The 15,208-nt window shown below is 38.2% G+C and overlaps 1 protein-coding gene across 1 annotated transcript in view; it reads right to left on the bottom strand.

Moving 5' to 3' along the window:
* Nucleotides 1-295: 295 nt before the first annotated feature.
* The window catches only part of LPXN (leupaxin), a 45,693-nt gene continuing 30,780 nt past the window's right edge, over nt 296-15,208 (bottom strand). Inside the window, exons 8-9 of the mRNA XM_007997754.3 lie at nt 1,468-1,616; nt 296-1,138 (exon numbers count right to left, since the gene is read on the bottom strand). Coding sequence (XP_007995945.3) covers nt 869-1,138; nt 1,468-1,616 — 419 coding nt within the window. The 3' untranslated portion in view covers nt 296-868. The remainder of the gene's footprint in view (nt 1,139-1,467; nt 1,617-15,208) is intronic.

The raw sequence follows: 15,208 nt of genomic DNA, 5'->3' as shown, positions 1-15,208 counted from the left end.
GAGCCAGAGTTTCTCCTTCTGTAAACACAGTAATAAAAACAATCTTAAGAAGTTTTGTCATTTTTAAAAATGATTCAATCATCTAAGTCCAGAAAATAAAATGGTTATGGGACCAAACTAAAAACAAAAATTAGTGAAAAGGAGACCCTCCTTTTAATTTCTTCCAATTAAAATTTTTAAAGTGTGCATTGGATGGAAGGAAACAAGAGAGTTGATATAATCATAACTGTACATAGTGCCTAGTATATAACACAGGAAGCACAAAGTTTATCTCCCAAACAAATATGACAATGAGTTATTGAAACCACAAGCTGGTTTATTTATCAATGATGTCAGTACTTAAAGTTGTCCAGTTAAAATCTACTTCCTCTTGGAAAACAAAAATACACTGAAGGAAGATGGAAAAAGGTAGGAGTGGTATCATGATTTCACAGCAGTGATTGTAAGACAGCGAGCCACAGGGACATGGGAAAACTTGAAAAGAGACAAATATCAGGACCAAATTAGAGAAGATCTGAGTAGGGCCATCAGTAGAGGTGAAAATGGAGAAACCTAAGGAAACCAGTGTTGGTATGAATTATGCAAGTGGAAAATACATCTGTAGAGGGACTAGATAGAAGGACCTAAATCTAACTCCAAGTACTTGATTGGAGAAGAGAGAAAGAGAATGTATAGAATTAACTGTATAGAAGCCTCAAAAATAAGATTATCAGCCTAGTCATGTAAAGTCTAGAAGTTAGTTTATTTGCTCATCACCTTTTTCTATAAGACTATTAAGCAGAAGGTCAGAACAGCAAATTTACCCTTTCCTCTCCTCTCTTGGTTTAAATTGTATAAGGAACCTGAAGAGGCTGTGGATCAGTTGGTATTACAGGGGGAAGAGCTTATTGAAGCAAGGTTGACAATACGTCTTGTCATTCTGCTCCCTGAAAATGCCCTTCGACAACTGTGTCAGGCAGAAAGCACACACAAAGTGCTCAGGATGGAACTTGTGCCCCATGGCACTGATACAACGGCCAGTGATGGGCTGTCCACATCCATGGCAGAGCGTTCCCCGGCGGTGATGGTAATGGAGCTCACAGAATGGACGTCCATCCAGTTCAAAGAAGGAACCAGTAGAAAAACTGGTGAAGCAGTCCTAGGGGTAGAGAGAAGAGAGAGAAAAGGAATGCAAATGTCAAGAGGTAAAATGTCAGCAAAGTAAAATTTTCAGCCTTGAAATTCCTGCCAGTTACCTGCCAGCTACAGGAATTTCCCTCAGATTCTTGACAAATGGAGGCTAGACTGCCTGCTTGCAAAACAGACAAGCAAATGCCCACAATGGATTTGTATCTCATTTCTCCTTTAGGATGCCCACATCCATTCCTCATTCAGGACTGCGAATCCTTTCACTAACTGCAGCCCTTCCTCTCAGAGAGGAGAACCCTTGATTTTCCCTAAGTCCAGAAGAAAAGTGATTATACAGACCCCACAAACAAAGCATTCTGGGTGCCAGACAGTGTCCATGGCTGATAGGTAGTTTTCCAACACTGGACGATTGCAGCCACCACACTTGGGTGAGAACATGGCTAAGAAATCCTTTCGGCAATATGGCTTCTTGTCCTTCTCATGAAAGCCTGGAGAGATAAAATCAGGAATTCACTGTTGCAGGTTGAGCCCTGAAAGCTACACTGGAGACTGAGAGGAGGCCCTTTCAATCTCAGTGTCCTTGTATTCAAAATAGGATGATTATTGTTACCTAATTCAAAGGGTAGTTGTAAGAAATAAATGAGATAATGCAGGTGAAGTGTTTGGCAGTCTCAGTGTCCTTGTATTCAAAATAGGATGATTATTGTTACCTAATTCAAAGGGTAGTTGTAAGAAATAAATGAGATACTGCAGGTGAAGTGTTTTGGCATTGTGTCTGGTTCATAGTAAACATTTAATAAGTGTTAGGGGCTATTGCTCCTCAGTGCCTTTGTACTAAGTATTCCCTTGGCTTGGATAGTTCTGTCCCAGAGCCAGATATAGTTGCCCTCTTCATGTGATGCAGGAATCACTCAAATATCATCTTATCAGAGAGGCATATCTTCAGTCCCTCCTTGTCACATCATCTTCTTTCACTGTCTTTATAGCATTTACCATTATCTAAAATCATCTTTGTGATCTGTCTCTCCTTACAGGAACATTAGCTCTGAGAGAAACTAGATATTGTTGATCTTGTCATCACTATATCTCTAGTATCTAAAACAGCATCTGGGAAGAAAAAAAAGTGTCTAATATTTTAAAATAAAATACTAGTAAATAATAATTTCCAAATGGATGCAAGATCTAGACAGTGACTCATACCATATATTAAAATTAAAAACAGATGTATTCCTCCTTTTTATTTTTTGTGTGGGTATATTTTGATTGTTTACCAGCAGTGTATGAAAATCCCAGTTCTTCCTCAGTCTTTATATCACTTGATATATCCAGATATTTCCTGTTTAATCAATCAAATGGATGTTATCTATCTGTACAATGTCATCTCATGGTAGTTTTGATTTGTATTTCCCAAAAGGCTAATGATACTTAGGGTTTTTGTTGTTGTTGTTGTTGTTGTTTGTTTTGTTTTGTTTTGTTTTTCAGACAGAGTCTCGCTCTGTCACCAGGCTGGAGTGCAGTGGCAAGACCTTGGCTCACTGCAAGCTCTGCCTCCCAGGTTCACGCCATTCTCCTGCCTCAGCCTCCCGAGGAGCTGGGACTACAGGTGCCCGCCACCACGGCCAGCTCATTTTTTTGTATTTTTACTAGAGACGGAGTTTCACCATGTTAGCCAGGATAGTCTCGATCTCCTGACCTCGTGATTTGCTCACCTCGGCCTCCCAAAGTGCTGGGATTACAGGCGTGAGCCACCGCGCCCAGCCAGGGTTTTTTTTAATGTGTGCATTTGCATTTCATATCTTGTCATTAATGATGTATTCCTCTTTAATCTGGAAATAGAAAAACTGTCATAAATAGGGCCCAAATTCCAAAAGCAAGTTAAATATTAATAAATTTAGCTACATAAAAAAAATCTGAATGACTTACACATGTCAAAAAAGCACCATAAACAAAGACAAAGAACAATCTGAAGAAAATATTTGCTGATTATATTCTAGAAAAACATAGCTAATACAAAGAGCTCCTAAGTATAAGTATGGTTTCAATTATTGTTGTATAAAATTAAAAAGTGAAAAAATTAAAATAGAAAAACACAAATCCCTAAAAAATTCAATCAAATTGAAGCAAATTAACTGTACATCAAACTGATGACACAAGCAATAAAAGAAATAATTCGGAGATTGCTGGCAGGATGGCCCAATAGGAACAGCTCTGGTCTGCAGTTCCCAGGGAGACCGATGCACAAGGCAGGTGATTTCTGCATTTCCAACTGAGGTAACCAGTTCATCTCATTGAGACTGACCGGACAGTGGGTGCAGCCCATAGAGGGTGAGCCGAAGCAGGGTGGGGCGTCACCTCACCTGGGAAGTGCAAGGGGTCAGGGAACTCCCTCTCCTAGCAAAGGGAAGCCATTAGAAACTGTGCTGTGAGGAATAGTGCACTCTGGCCCAGATACTGTACTTTTCCCACCGTCTTCACAACCGCAGACCAGGAGATTCCCTCTGTGCCTACGCCACCAGGACCCTGGGTTTCAAGCACAAAACTGGGTGGCTGTTTGGGCAGACACTGAGCTAGCTGCAGGAGTTTTTTGTTTATTTGTTTGTTTTTTCATATCCCAGGGGTGCCTGGAATGCCAGCAAGACAAAACTGTTCACTTCCCTGGAAAGGCGGCTTAAGCCAGGGAGCCAAGTGGTCTGGCTTGGCAGGTCCCACCCCCATGGAGTCCAGCAAGCTAAGATCCACTAGCTTGAAATTCTCGCTGCCAGCACAGCAGTCTGAGCTCACCCTGGGATGCCAGAGCTTGGTGTGGGGAGGAGCATCCACCATTACTGAGGCTTGAGTAGGTGGTTTTACCCTCACAGTGTAAACAAAGCCACTCAGAAGATCAAACTGGGTGGAGCCAACTGCAGCTCAGCAAGGCTGTTGTGGCTAGACTGCCTCTCTAGATTCCTCCTTTCTGGGCAGAGCACCTCTGGAAAAAAAAGGCAGCAGCCCCAGTAAGGGGTTAATAGATAAAACCCCTAAATCCCTGGGACAGAGCACCAGGGGTAAGGGGTGGCTGTGGGCTCAGCTTCAGCAGACTTAAACATCCCTGCCTGACAGCTCTGAAGAGAGCAGTGGATCTCCCAGCACAGGGTTTGAGCTCTGCTAAGGGTCAGACTGCCTCCTTGAGTGGGTCCATGGCCCCCATGTCTCATGATTGGGTGACACCTCCCAGTAGGGGCTGACTGACACCTCATACAGGAGATCTCTGGCTGGCATCTGGCAGGCACCACTCCAGGATGAAGCTTTCAAAGGAAGGAACAGGCAGCAATCTTTGCTGTTCTATAGCCTCTGCTGGTGATACCCAGGCAAACAGGGGCTGGAGTCTACCTCCAGCAAACTCCAGCAGATCTGTAGCAGAGAAGCCTGACTGCTAGAAGGAAGACTAACAAACAGAAAGGAATAGCATCGACATCAACAAAAAGGACATCCACTCAGACACTCCATCTGAAGGTCACCAAGTTCAAAGACCAAAGGTAGAAACATCCAAGAAGATGGGGAGAAACCAATGCAAAAAGGCTGAAAATTCCAAAAACCAGAATGCCTCTTCTCCAAAGGATCACAACTCCTCACCAGCAAGGGAACAAAACTGGATGGAGAATGAGTTTGACGAATTGACAGAAGTAGGCATCAGAAGGTGGGTAATAACAAACTCCTCCGAGCCAAAGGAGCATGTTCTAATCCAATGCAAGGAAGCTAAGAACCTTGAAAAAAGGTTAGATGAATTGCTAACTAGAATAACCAGTTTAGAGAAGAACATACATGACCTGATGGAGTTGAAAAACACAGCACAAGAACTTTGTGAAGCAAACACAGGTATCAATAGCCGAAACGATCAAGCAGAAGAAGGGATATCAGAGATTGCAGGTTAACTTAATGAAATAAAGCAAGCGGACAAGATTAGAGAAAAAATAATGAAAAGAAATGGGACTCCAAGAAACATGGGACTATGTGAAAAAACCAAACCTACGTTTGACTCGTGTATACCTGAAAGTGATGGGGAGAATGGAACCAAGTTGAAAAACACTCTTCAGGATATTATCCAGGAGAACTTCCCCAACCTAGCAACATTCAAATTCAGGAAATACAGAGAACACCACAAAGATACTCCTTGAGAAGAGCACCCTCAAGACACATAATCATCAGATTCACCAAGGTTGAAATGAAGGAAAAAATGTTAAGTGCAGCCAGAGAGAAAGGCTGGGTAACCCACAAAGGGAAGCCCATCAGACTAACAGTGGATCTCTTGGTAGAAACCCTACAAGTCAGAAGAGAGTGGGGGCCAATATTCAACATTCTTAAAGAAAAGAATTTTCAACCCAGAATTTCATATCCAGCCAAACTAAGCTTCATAAACAAAAGAGAAAATTCTTTACAGACAAGCAAATGCTGAGAGATTTTGTCACCACCAGGCCTGCCTTACAAGAGCTCCTAAAGGAAGCACTAAACACAGAAAGGTGTAACTGGTACCAGCCACTGCAAAAACATACCAAACTGTAAAGACCATAGATGCTATGAAGAAACTGCATCAACTAATAGGCAAAATAACCAACTAGCATCATAATGACCGGATCAATTCACACATAACAAGATTAACCTTAAATGTAAATGGGTTAAATGCCCCAATTAAGAGACACAGACTGGCAAATTGGATAAAGAGTCAAGACCCATCAGTGTGCTGTATTCAGGAGCCCCATCTCACGTGCAAAGACACGCATAGGCTCAAAAAAAAAAAAAAGGGATGGAGGAATATTTACCAAGCAAATGGAAAGAAAAAAAAAAAAAAAAGCAGGGGTTGCACTCCTAGTCTCTGACAAAAAAAGACTTTAAAACAACAAAGATCAAAAGAGACAAAGATGGGCATTCCATAATGGTAAAGGGATTAATACAATAAGAACTAACTATCCTAATTACATATGCACCCAATACAGGAGCACCCAGATTCATAAAGCAAGTTCTTAGAGACCTACAAAGACCCAGACTCTTAGACTCCCACACAATAATAGTGAGAGACTTTAACGCCCTCCTGTCAATATTAGACAGATTAATGAAACAGAAAATTAACAAGGATATTCAGGACTTGAACTCAGCTCTGGACCAAGCTGACCTAATAGACATCTATACAACTCTCCACCCGAAATCAACAGAATATACATTCTTGTCAGCATCGCATTGCATTTATTCTAAAATCAGCTACATAATTGTAAGTAAAACACTCCTCAGCAAATGCAAAAGAACAGAAATCATAACAGTCTCTCAGACCACAGTGCAATCAAATTAGAACTTAGGATTAAGAAACTCACTCAAAACCGTAAAACTACATGGAAACTGAAAACCTGCTCCTGAATAACTACTGGGTAAATAACAAAATTAAGGCAGAAATAAAGAAGTTATTTAAAACCAATGAAAACAAAGACACAATGTACCACAATCTCTGGGACACATTTAAAGCAGTGTGTAGAGGGAAATTTACAGCACTAAATGCCCACAAGAGAAAGCAGGAAAGATATAAAATCAACACCCTAAAATTACATTAAAAGAACTAGAGAAGCAAGAGCAAACAAATTCAAAAGCTAGCAGGAGACAAGAAATAACTAAGATCAGAGCAGAACTGAAGGAGATAGAGACATGAAAAACCCTTCAAACAATCAATGAATCCAGGAGCCGGTTTTTTGAAAAGATCAACAAAATAAATAGACTGCTAGTCAGACTAATAAAGAAGAAAAGAGAGAAGAATCAAATAGACACAAAAAAATGATAAAGGGGATATCACCACTGATCCCACAGAAATACAAACTACCGTCAGAGAATACTATAAACACCTCTATGCAAATAAACTAGAAAATCTAGAAGAAATGGATAAATTCCTGGACACATACACCCTCCCAAGTCTAAACCAGGAAGAAGTCGGATGCCTGGATAGACCAATAACAAGTTCTGAAATTGAGGCAGTAATTAATAGCCTACCAACCAAAGAAAGTCCGGGACCAGGTGGATTCACACAGAATTCTACCACAGGTACAAAAAGGAGTTGATAGCATTGCTGAAACTATACCAAACAATAGAAAGAGGGGGAATCCTCCCTAATTCATTTTATGAGGCCAGCATCATCCTAATACCAAAACATGGCAGAGACACAACAAAAAAAAAAACTTCAGGCCAATATCCCTGATGAACATCAGTGCGAAAATCCTCAATAAAATACTGGCAAACTGAATCCAGCAGCACATCAAAAAGTTTATCCACCACGATCAAGTTGGCTTCATACCTGGGACGCAAAGCTGGTTCAACATACATAAATCAATAAATGTAATCCATCACATAAACAGAACCAATGACAAAAACCATGATTATTTCAATCGATGCAGAAAAGGCCTTTGGCAAAATTTAACACCCCTTCATGATAAAATCTCTCAATAAACTAGGTATTGATGGAATGTATCTCAAAATAATAAGAGCTATTTATGACAAACTCACAGCCAATATCATACTGAATGGGCAAAAACTGGAACCTTTCCCTGTGAAAATCGGCACAAGACAAGGATGCTGTCTCTCATCACTCCTATTCAACATAGTGTTGGAAGTTCTGGCCAGGGCAATCAGGCAAGAGAAAGAAATAAAGAGTATTCACATAGGAAAAGAGGAAGTCAAATTATCTCTGTTTGCAGATGACATGATTGTATATTTAGAAAACCCCATCATCTTAGCCTAAAATCTCCTAAAGATGATAAGCAACTTCAGTAAAGTCTCAGGATACAAAATCAATGTGCAAAAATCACAAGCATTCCTATACACCAATAATAGAGAGAAAAATCATGAATGAAACTCATTCACAATTGCTCTAAAGAGAATTAAATACCTTGGAATACAATCTACAAGGGATATGAATGACCTCTTCAAGGAGAACTACAAACCACTGTTCAAGGAAATAACACAGGACACAATCAAATGGAAAAATATTCCATGCTTATGGATAGGAATATCATGAAAATGGCCATACTGACCAAACTAATTTATACATTCAATGCTATCTGCATCAAGCTACCATTGATTTTCTTCATAGAATTAGAAAAAACTACTTTAAATTTCATATGGAACCAAAAAATAGCCCGCATAGCCAAGACAATCCTAAGCAAAAAGAACAAAGCTGGAAGCATCATGCTATCTGACTTCATACCACACTACAAGGCTACAGTAACAAAAACAGCATGGTACTGGTACCAGAACAGATATATAGATCAATGGAACAGAACAAAGGCCTCAGAAATAACACCACACATCTACAACCATCTGATCTTTGACAAACATGACAAAACCAAGCAATGGGGAAAGGATTCCTTATTTAATAAATGGTGTTGGGAAAACTGGCTAGCTATATGCAGACAACTGAAACTGGACCCCTTCCTTATACCTTATACAAAAATTAACTCAAGATGGATTAAAGACTTAAACATAAGACCTAAAACCATAAAATTCCTAGAAGAAAACCTAGGCAATACCATTCAGGACATAGGCAAAGACTTCATGACTAAAACACCAAAAGCAATGGCAACAAAAGCCGAAATAGACGAATGGGATCCAATTAAACTAAAGAGTTTCTGCACAGCAAAAGAAACTATCATCAGAGTGAACAGGCAACCTACAAAATGGGAGAAAATTTTTGCAATCTGTCCATCTGACAAAGGACTAATATCCAGAATCTACAATGAACTTAAACAAATTTACAAGAAAAAACAACCCCATCAAAAAGTGAGTAAAGGACATGAACAAACACTTCTCAAAAGAAGACATTTATGTAGCCAACAAACATACGAAAAAAAAAAAAGCTCATCATCACTTGTCATTAGAGAAATGCAAATCAAAACCACAATGAGATACCATCTCATGCCAGTTAGAATGGTGATCATTAAAAAGTCAGAAAACAACGGATGCTGGAGAGAATATGGAGAAATAGGAATGATTTTACACTGTTGGTGGGAGTGTAAATTAGTTCAACCATTGTAGAAGACTGTGTGGCAATTCCTCAAGGATATAGATCCAGAAATAGCATTTGACCCAGCAATTCCATTACTGGGTATATACCCAGAGGATTATAAATCATTCTACCATAAAGACACATGCACACATGTGTTTATTGCGGCACTATTCACAAAAGCAAAGACTTGGAATCAACCCAAATGCCCATCAATGATAGTCTGGATAAAGAAAATGTGGCACATATACACCATGGAATACTATGCAGCCATAAAAAAGATGAGTTCATGTCCTTTGCAGGGACATGGATGAAGCTGGAAACCATCATTCTCTGCAAACTAACACAAAAACAGAAAACCAAACACCACATGTTCTCACTCATAAGTGGGAATTGAACAATGAGAACACATGGACACAGGGAGGGGAATATCACCCACTGGGGCCTGATGGGGAGCCAGGGGCTAGGGGAGGGATAACATAGGAGAAATACCTAATGTAGATGACGGATTGATGGGTGCAGCAAACCACCATGGCACGTGTATACCTATGTAACAGAACCTGCACATTCTGCACATGTGCCCCAGAACTTAAAGTATAATAATAAAAAAGAAATAGTTCATACAAGTAACTTTAAATGATAGTGTGGAGAGTGTACAGTCCTAATGATTCATTCTAAAGACAAAATGAGCTAAAAAGAAATCTCAAACTGTTTTTATATATACTAGAAATGTGCTGAGAGTAGATTCTGATGCTCTTACCACATACACATGAAAAGGGTTACTATGAGTGAGGATAGGTATGTTAATTTGCCTAACTGTAGTAAATATTTCACTGTGTATATCAAAATATCATGTTGTGTACCTTAAAATATACAATAAAATAATACAATACTATATATACATGCATGTCTGTACACACAATAAAAATAATTAGTTCATTTATAATACTTAGGTATTTTTTGAAATTATTATAGGTAGATTGTATAATAAAGCAAATAATTATATTAATGCCTTTGGAAAGCAAGATTTCCAGCATTAAAAAAGACAAAAGTAATCAAACAAATCAAACAAAAAACTGTATTCTTACACTATATCAGATATATTAGTATGAACCCATGACTTACTTTTCTTTAAAAAAAAAAAAAAAAAAAAAAAGAACAGATTCTATCGGGGTGCAGTGGCTCCTGCCTGTACTCTCAGAATTTTCAGAGGCTGAGGCGGGAGGACTGGTTGAAGCCTGGAGTTTGAGATGAGCCCTGGGCAACATAGTCGGACCCACTCTCTACAAAAAAATTTTAAAAATTAGCCCGACCTGGTGGTACACATCTGTAGTCCCAGCTACTCAGAAGGCTGATGTGGGAGAATTGCTTGAGTCCAGGAGTTCAAGGCTGCAGCAAGCTATGACAGCACCTCTGCACTCCAGCCTGAGAGACAGCATGAGACCCTGTCTCTATAAAATTTAAAAACCTTAGAAAGTAGATCTGAAGCTCTGTCCACGGAAAAACCTAGAAGAAATGACATCCCAGAAATAATGAACACTCTTAATTTTTAAATACCCTCACTGAAGCAGTCTTTTTGGAGAAATGGATGATTCCAAGTATGTGGCAGAGTTGACAAGATAGGCCTGATGTATCTTGCTGTGCCAAGGAAATAGGAAGATTACTGGGATCATATCAGAAAGATACAGTAACCATATTGAAGGGGCTACCTCTGACCTCAGACGAAAAAGCGTGAGCATTAAAAAATACTACTTCAATAGATCAAATTATACCAAGTATATGTAACTCCATGAGTGCATAATGATTTTTTAAAAATAAAAATTTATTGGTTTCCATTGGACATTGTTAATGAACCCATTTATTATCCTTATAATTACTCTGATTAACAGAAAGTGTCAAACACTTATCTCACCTTTCCTGTATGAGATATATTTCAAGATAATCCAATAATTGATGATAGAAAATTTTTGTAGAACTCAGCTAATAAATATAGAAGGAATAATAGAAAATTCAGCATTTTACCACCTATTCCATTGGATTTAGGCAATAGTCATCAATGGGGAACTTTAAAATGGATCAGGAAGACACTGCTTAAATCTAGTGGTCAATGTTAGTTATCAATAAAAGTGGTCAACCAGCCATTATATACCTCTTGATGTGATTCAACAAGAAGTATACTGCACCAACCACCTGAAACCTATTCTTGATGAGATTACATGACTTCTAAACTTGCTTCTCAATATTCCAGCAAGAAAAAATATGGATGGATGGGTGAAAGTTAATAGAGGAATCCATTTGGCAAAACACTTATACTTACTGAAGCTAGGTAAGGAAGTACTTTAATGTTTAGACTGTACTATAATAAAAACATTTAAAAAGCAATTTGTTGAGGTATAAGAACTTTCTCTTTAATACATGAAATTTTCACTGTTAGACACGTATTAGAAAATTCTTGGCTTGAGTCTTCCTGATCCCATGTCCAGGTAATGGAGCTACACTGAAAATGAGAAACTCATAGTGAATGTTTTTTAAAACCTTTTAAAACAAGTGCACCTCACAAATCAACAAATAGCCCCAAAATAGATACTTTTAATAATAATATGTTGGGCATTATGAGTAAGTCAGGAAACTCAAAAGAAAACAATGAATTCGTAATTTTTGCTAATCAGTAGTTGATTTTCTAATTTTAGCTAAGTAGTAAAAACAGTGTTAAATAAATATACTCAATGCTAAAAGATATATGGAATGATCCATATATTCATATATTCCTGGTAATAATATTCACTGTATTGTTCTTTTGGAGAGTCACTTGATAATCTATATCTTTTGGAGAGTTTTTTTTAAAAAGGTGTAGACATCTAAGTCCTGGGAATTAATTAATACAAATAATTCAAAAGAAGAAAACATTATGTTTAATGATATTCATTACAGTACTACTAAACACCAGAATTAATCTAAATATGATACTATTGTTAATACATTTAGTTGTTTCCAATGTTTAGAACTATAATAATGCTTCAGTGAAAATCTTTAGGCATATAGTATTTTATTTTTTGTTTATTTATATAAATCCCTAATGGAATAATTGATAATGTTAAAATTATTATAAAAATATTATGAAATTATGATGAAACAACATGGAGAAATGCTTAAGTATAAAAAAACAATTTTAGGCACACAATAACTTATGTGTGCCCATGTATGAAAAATATAGAAAAACACTGGAAGGAAAAAGTTTTTTGTATTGCTTGAGGTTAACAGGGTAATAAGTTAAAAACAAAAGTTTCTGCAAGGTGTTTTTATTGTCTTTACACTTAAAAAAAAAATTAACTAATTAATCCTTAAGCACTTATTCCAGTGATACATTTGCTCTGTTTTGAAACGCACTTCCCTGAGATACCCAAATGGCTTAATCCTTTGCTTACCTCAGGGGTCTGCTTAAGAGAAAAAGTGACTCAACCACTGGGTCTCAAATAGTATCTAATCACTCCCTCTCTCTAACCATGCAGAATAGGTAGTAGTTAGTTGACTAGATTGATTACTGTTTGTCTCCTCCACCAGAATACATTAATCGTGAGGGCAAGAACTTTCCTTTTTGTCGCTATATCCCTAGTACTTAGAATAATGCCTGACACATATATAGTAGTTGCTCAATAAATACATATTGAATGAGCAGACATAAGAACAATATTACAATAGCATACTTGAGATCATCTGCTCCAGAGTATATGGCAGTTTAGAGTCTCACTTCAGCATTGACCAGAATATGTATAGATGGATTAACTTTTATATAAGAAACCCTCCTTAGTATTTACTTAGAGAGACACCTAAAATGAAGACTATATTATCAGCAATCCCATTTATGGAGCATCTGCATTGTACTGATTCCACTGAAGGCTCTGTCTATAGCACTAAATTAAAATGAGATTTTTTTCAGAGCAACCTTCTGAAGTAGGCTTTAGCCCCATTTAACAAATGAGAAAAGACAGCTTAGAGAATTTACACCTGACTAGTCAGTAGAGGAACTGAGATTCAAATCTAGGCCTAACTTCAAAGCCTAACTTCAATGTCATACCTCTAACTTAAATGCATCCTGACTTTGACCTCTCTGTGGGAACTGACAATATCAGCTGAGCACAAATAATTTTGTAAATATGAGAGTTCTACCTCTTCTCCACTAAAACAGCATGTAAGCAAAGTATGCACGGTGTTCTGTAAAGCAGACTACCTAGAAAACACTATTTCTAGAAATCAGCTTTGATAACAGCAGTCAGATCACAACATTGCAATAGAAACAGCTAGGTGTTGGGACCCAAACCATATGGCTGCAGTTTTTCCACTACCTCAACACTTTTTCACATGCCTTGCTTTGTTCAGCTTTGCTTTCTTTAAAAAGCAGACAGTTTAGCAGAATTCTGAGGCCTACAGATCTGAATCTAAACTACTAATTTTATATGCTGTCCTGTGTTCTTCTTCTAAACGCCTGAGACACAGAAGAGCTCACTTTACTTTTTACTTACTCTGTCAAATGATGTCTAGAGTCTATTCAAGGAAACCTGAATACCGTAAGTCCTACTATGTAAGAAAAACAAATACCTGCAACCACCTGTCTCATTTTGTGTAGTGTAATAGTGTTTCTCAAACTTTAGTGTGCATTATTTATCTGGGAACTTGATAAAATGCAGATTGCTGGGTCTTCCACCCTGAGTTTTCAATTCAATAGGTCTGGGATGGGGCCCAAGATTTCACATTTCTAACAAGTCCCCAGGTAATGCTGGTGCTGCATAAAGCAAATGACACAAAACTGAGCTTGCCTACAGGTAGGTATTACTTGAGAAAACTGTAAGACATGCCAACTATCTGAGAAATGACCCTCATCTAGGCATCTGCTGGACAGCTGGTTTCGAGAGTGGGATAACAGGGGAGTAACAGCCTCTGTTTCAACTCGGGTAGATCTCAGCAAGGAAATCAAAAGCAATCAGCCAAACTTGCTGTCATACCCCTGCATTTCATAATCTAATAAATTAAGAAAGTTTCAGCTCTTGCTTTCTTGGAGGATCTCTCTGGGACCAATTACCTCATGAGGAAGAATGAGAAATACCAACAATTAAAAGTGACACAAAAAGAGGGAGAGTGTTTACACTCTGGTGAGGCTCTTAGCCACAGGGGAAATTAGGGAGCACCTACATGGCCTGGATAATGAGCAATTAAAAAGAAACACAGGTAGACACTGAAGAGCTCATCCTTGTGGGAGGAGGCTAAGGCCCAATGGCTTGAGCCCCCTAAAGAGGAATTCTCTGAACTGATGAAAAAATACAGACAAATTTAATTTCCCAGAAGGCTCAGTGGTTAAACTGTCATTATAGAAACTCCTTGTGATTATGTAACTTGGGGTGAGGCAGAATGTCACCTAATTAATGGACTGACCATATGGCAGGAGACCTTTTTACAGAAAGCCAGGTATAAAAAGGAAAATACAACCCAAGTGGAGCTTGTGATTAATAAATGTCACTTTTTGTCATGTGACTCTACGTATAAATATGTTTTAAGTGTTGTTTCCTGTTTATAAAAAGCCATAAATGACCCCATCAGCCCTGTCTGTCTAGAAGGGGCCTGAGTCAAGAAAATGAGAACTAGTTACCTTCATGGTGCTTTCTGGTCATCCTATGGATTAGATATTTTGTGTATGTGTATCTAACTTATGTCTCTACTTGAAATGTGCCTGTGTCCTCTTGTTCTGCTTTCAGGCAACTTCTCCATCATAATGATCCACGGGGCAGTATTCACTTGCTGACTGTTCTACTCAACTAATTCTCAGACTTTTGTGGCTACCAGTACAATATAAATTACTGTAACACATTTTAATATGATTTGTATTAAGTGTCAATGAAAAATGCTGCTTAGGTAAAATACCATCTAGAAATGAAATACCTAATGATTTGTGAAAAAGCATTGAGCAAGCTCCAGTGAACAAGCAAATTACTACAGGGCACTTTGCTTGTGGAATCTGTCAGCACCACTGTATCTAGGTCTATTGTCAAATAAAGCATATTGTGTTGGTACCACAAA

This window comes from Chlorocebus sabaeus, chromosome 1 (genome assembly GCF_047675955.1).
Source record: "Chlorocebus sabaeus isolate Y175 chromosome 1, mChlSab1.0.hap1, whole genome shotgun sequence".
NCBI lineage: Eukaryota > Metazoa > Chordata > Mammalia > Primates > Cercopithecidae > Chlorocebus > Chlorocebus sabaeus.
This window is presented reverse-complemented; position numbering and strand designations above follow the sequence as displayed.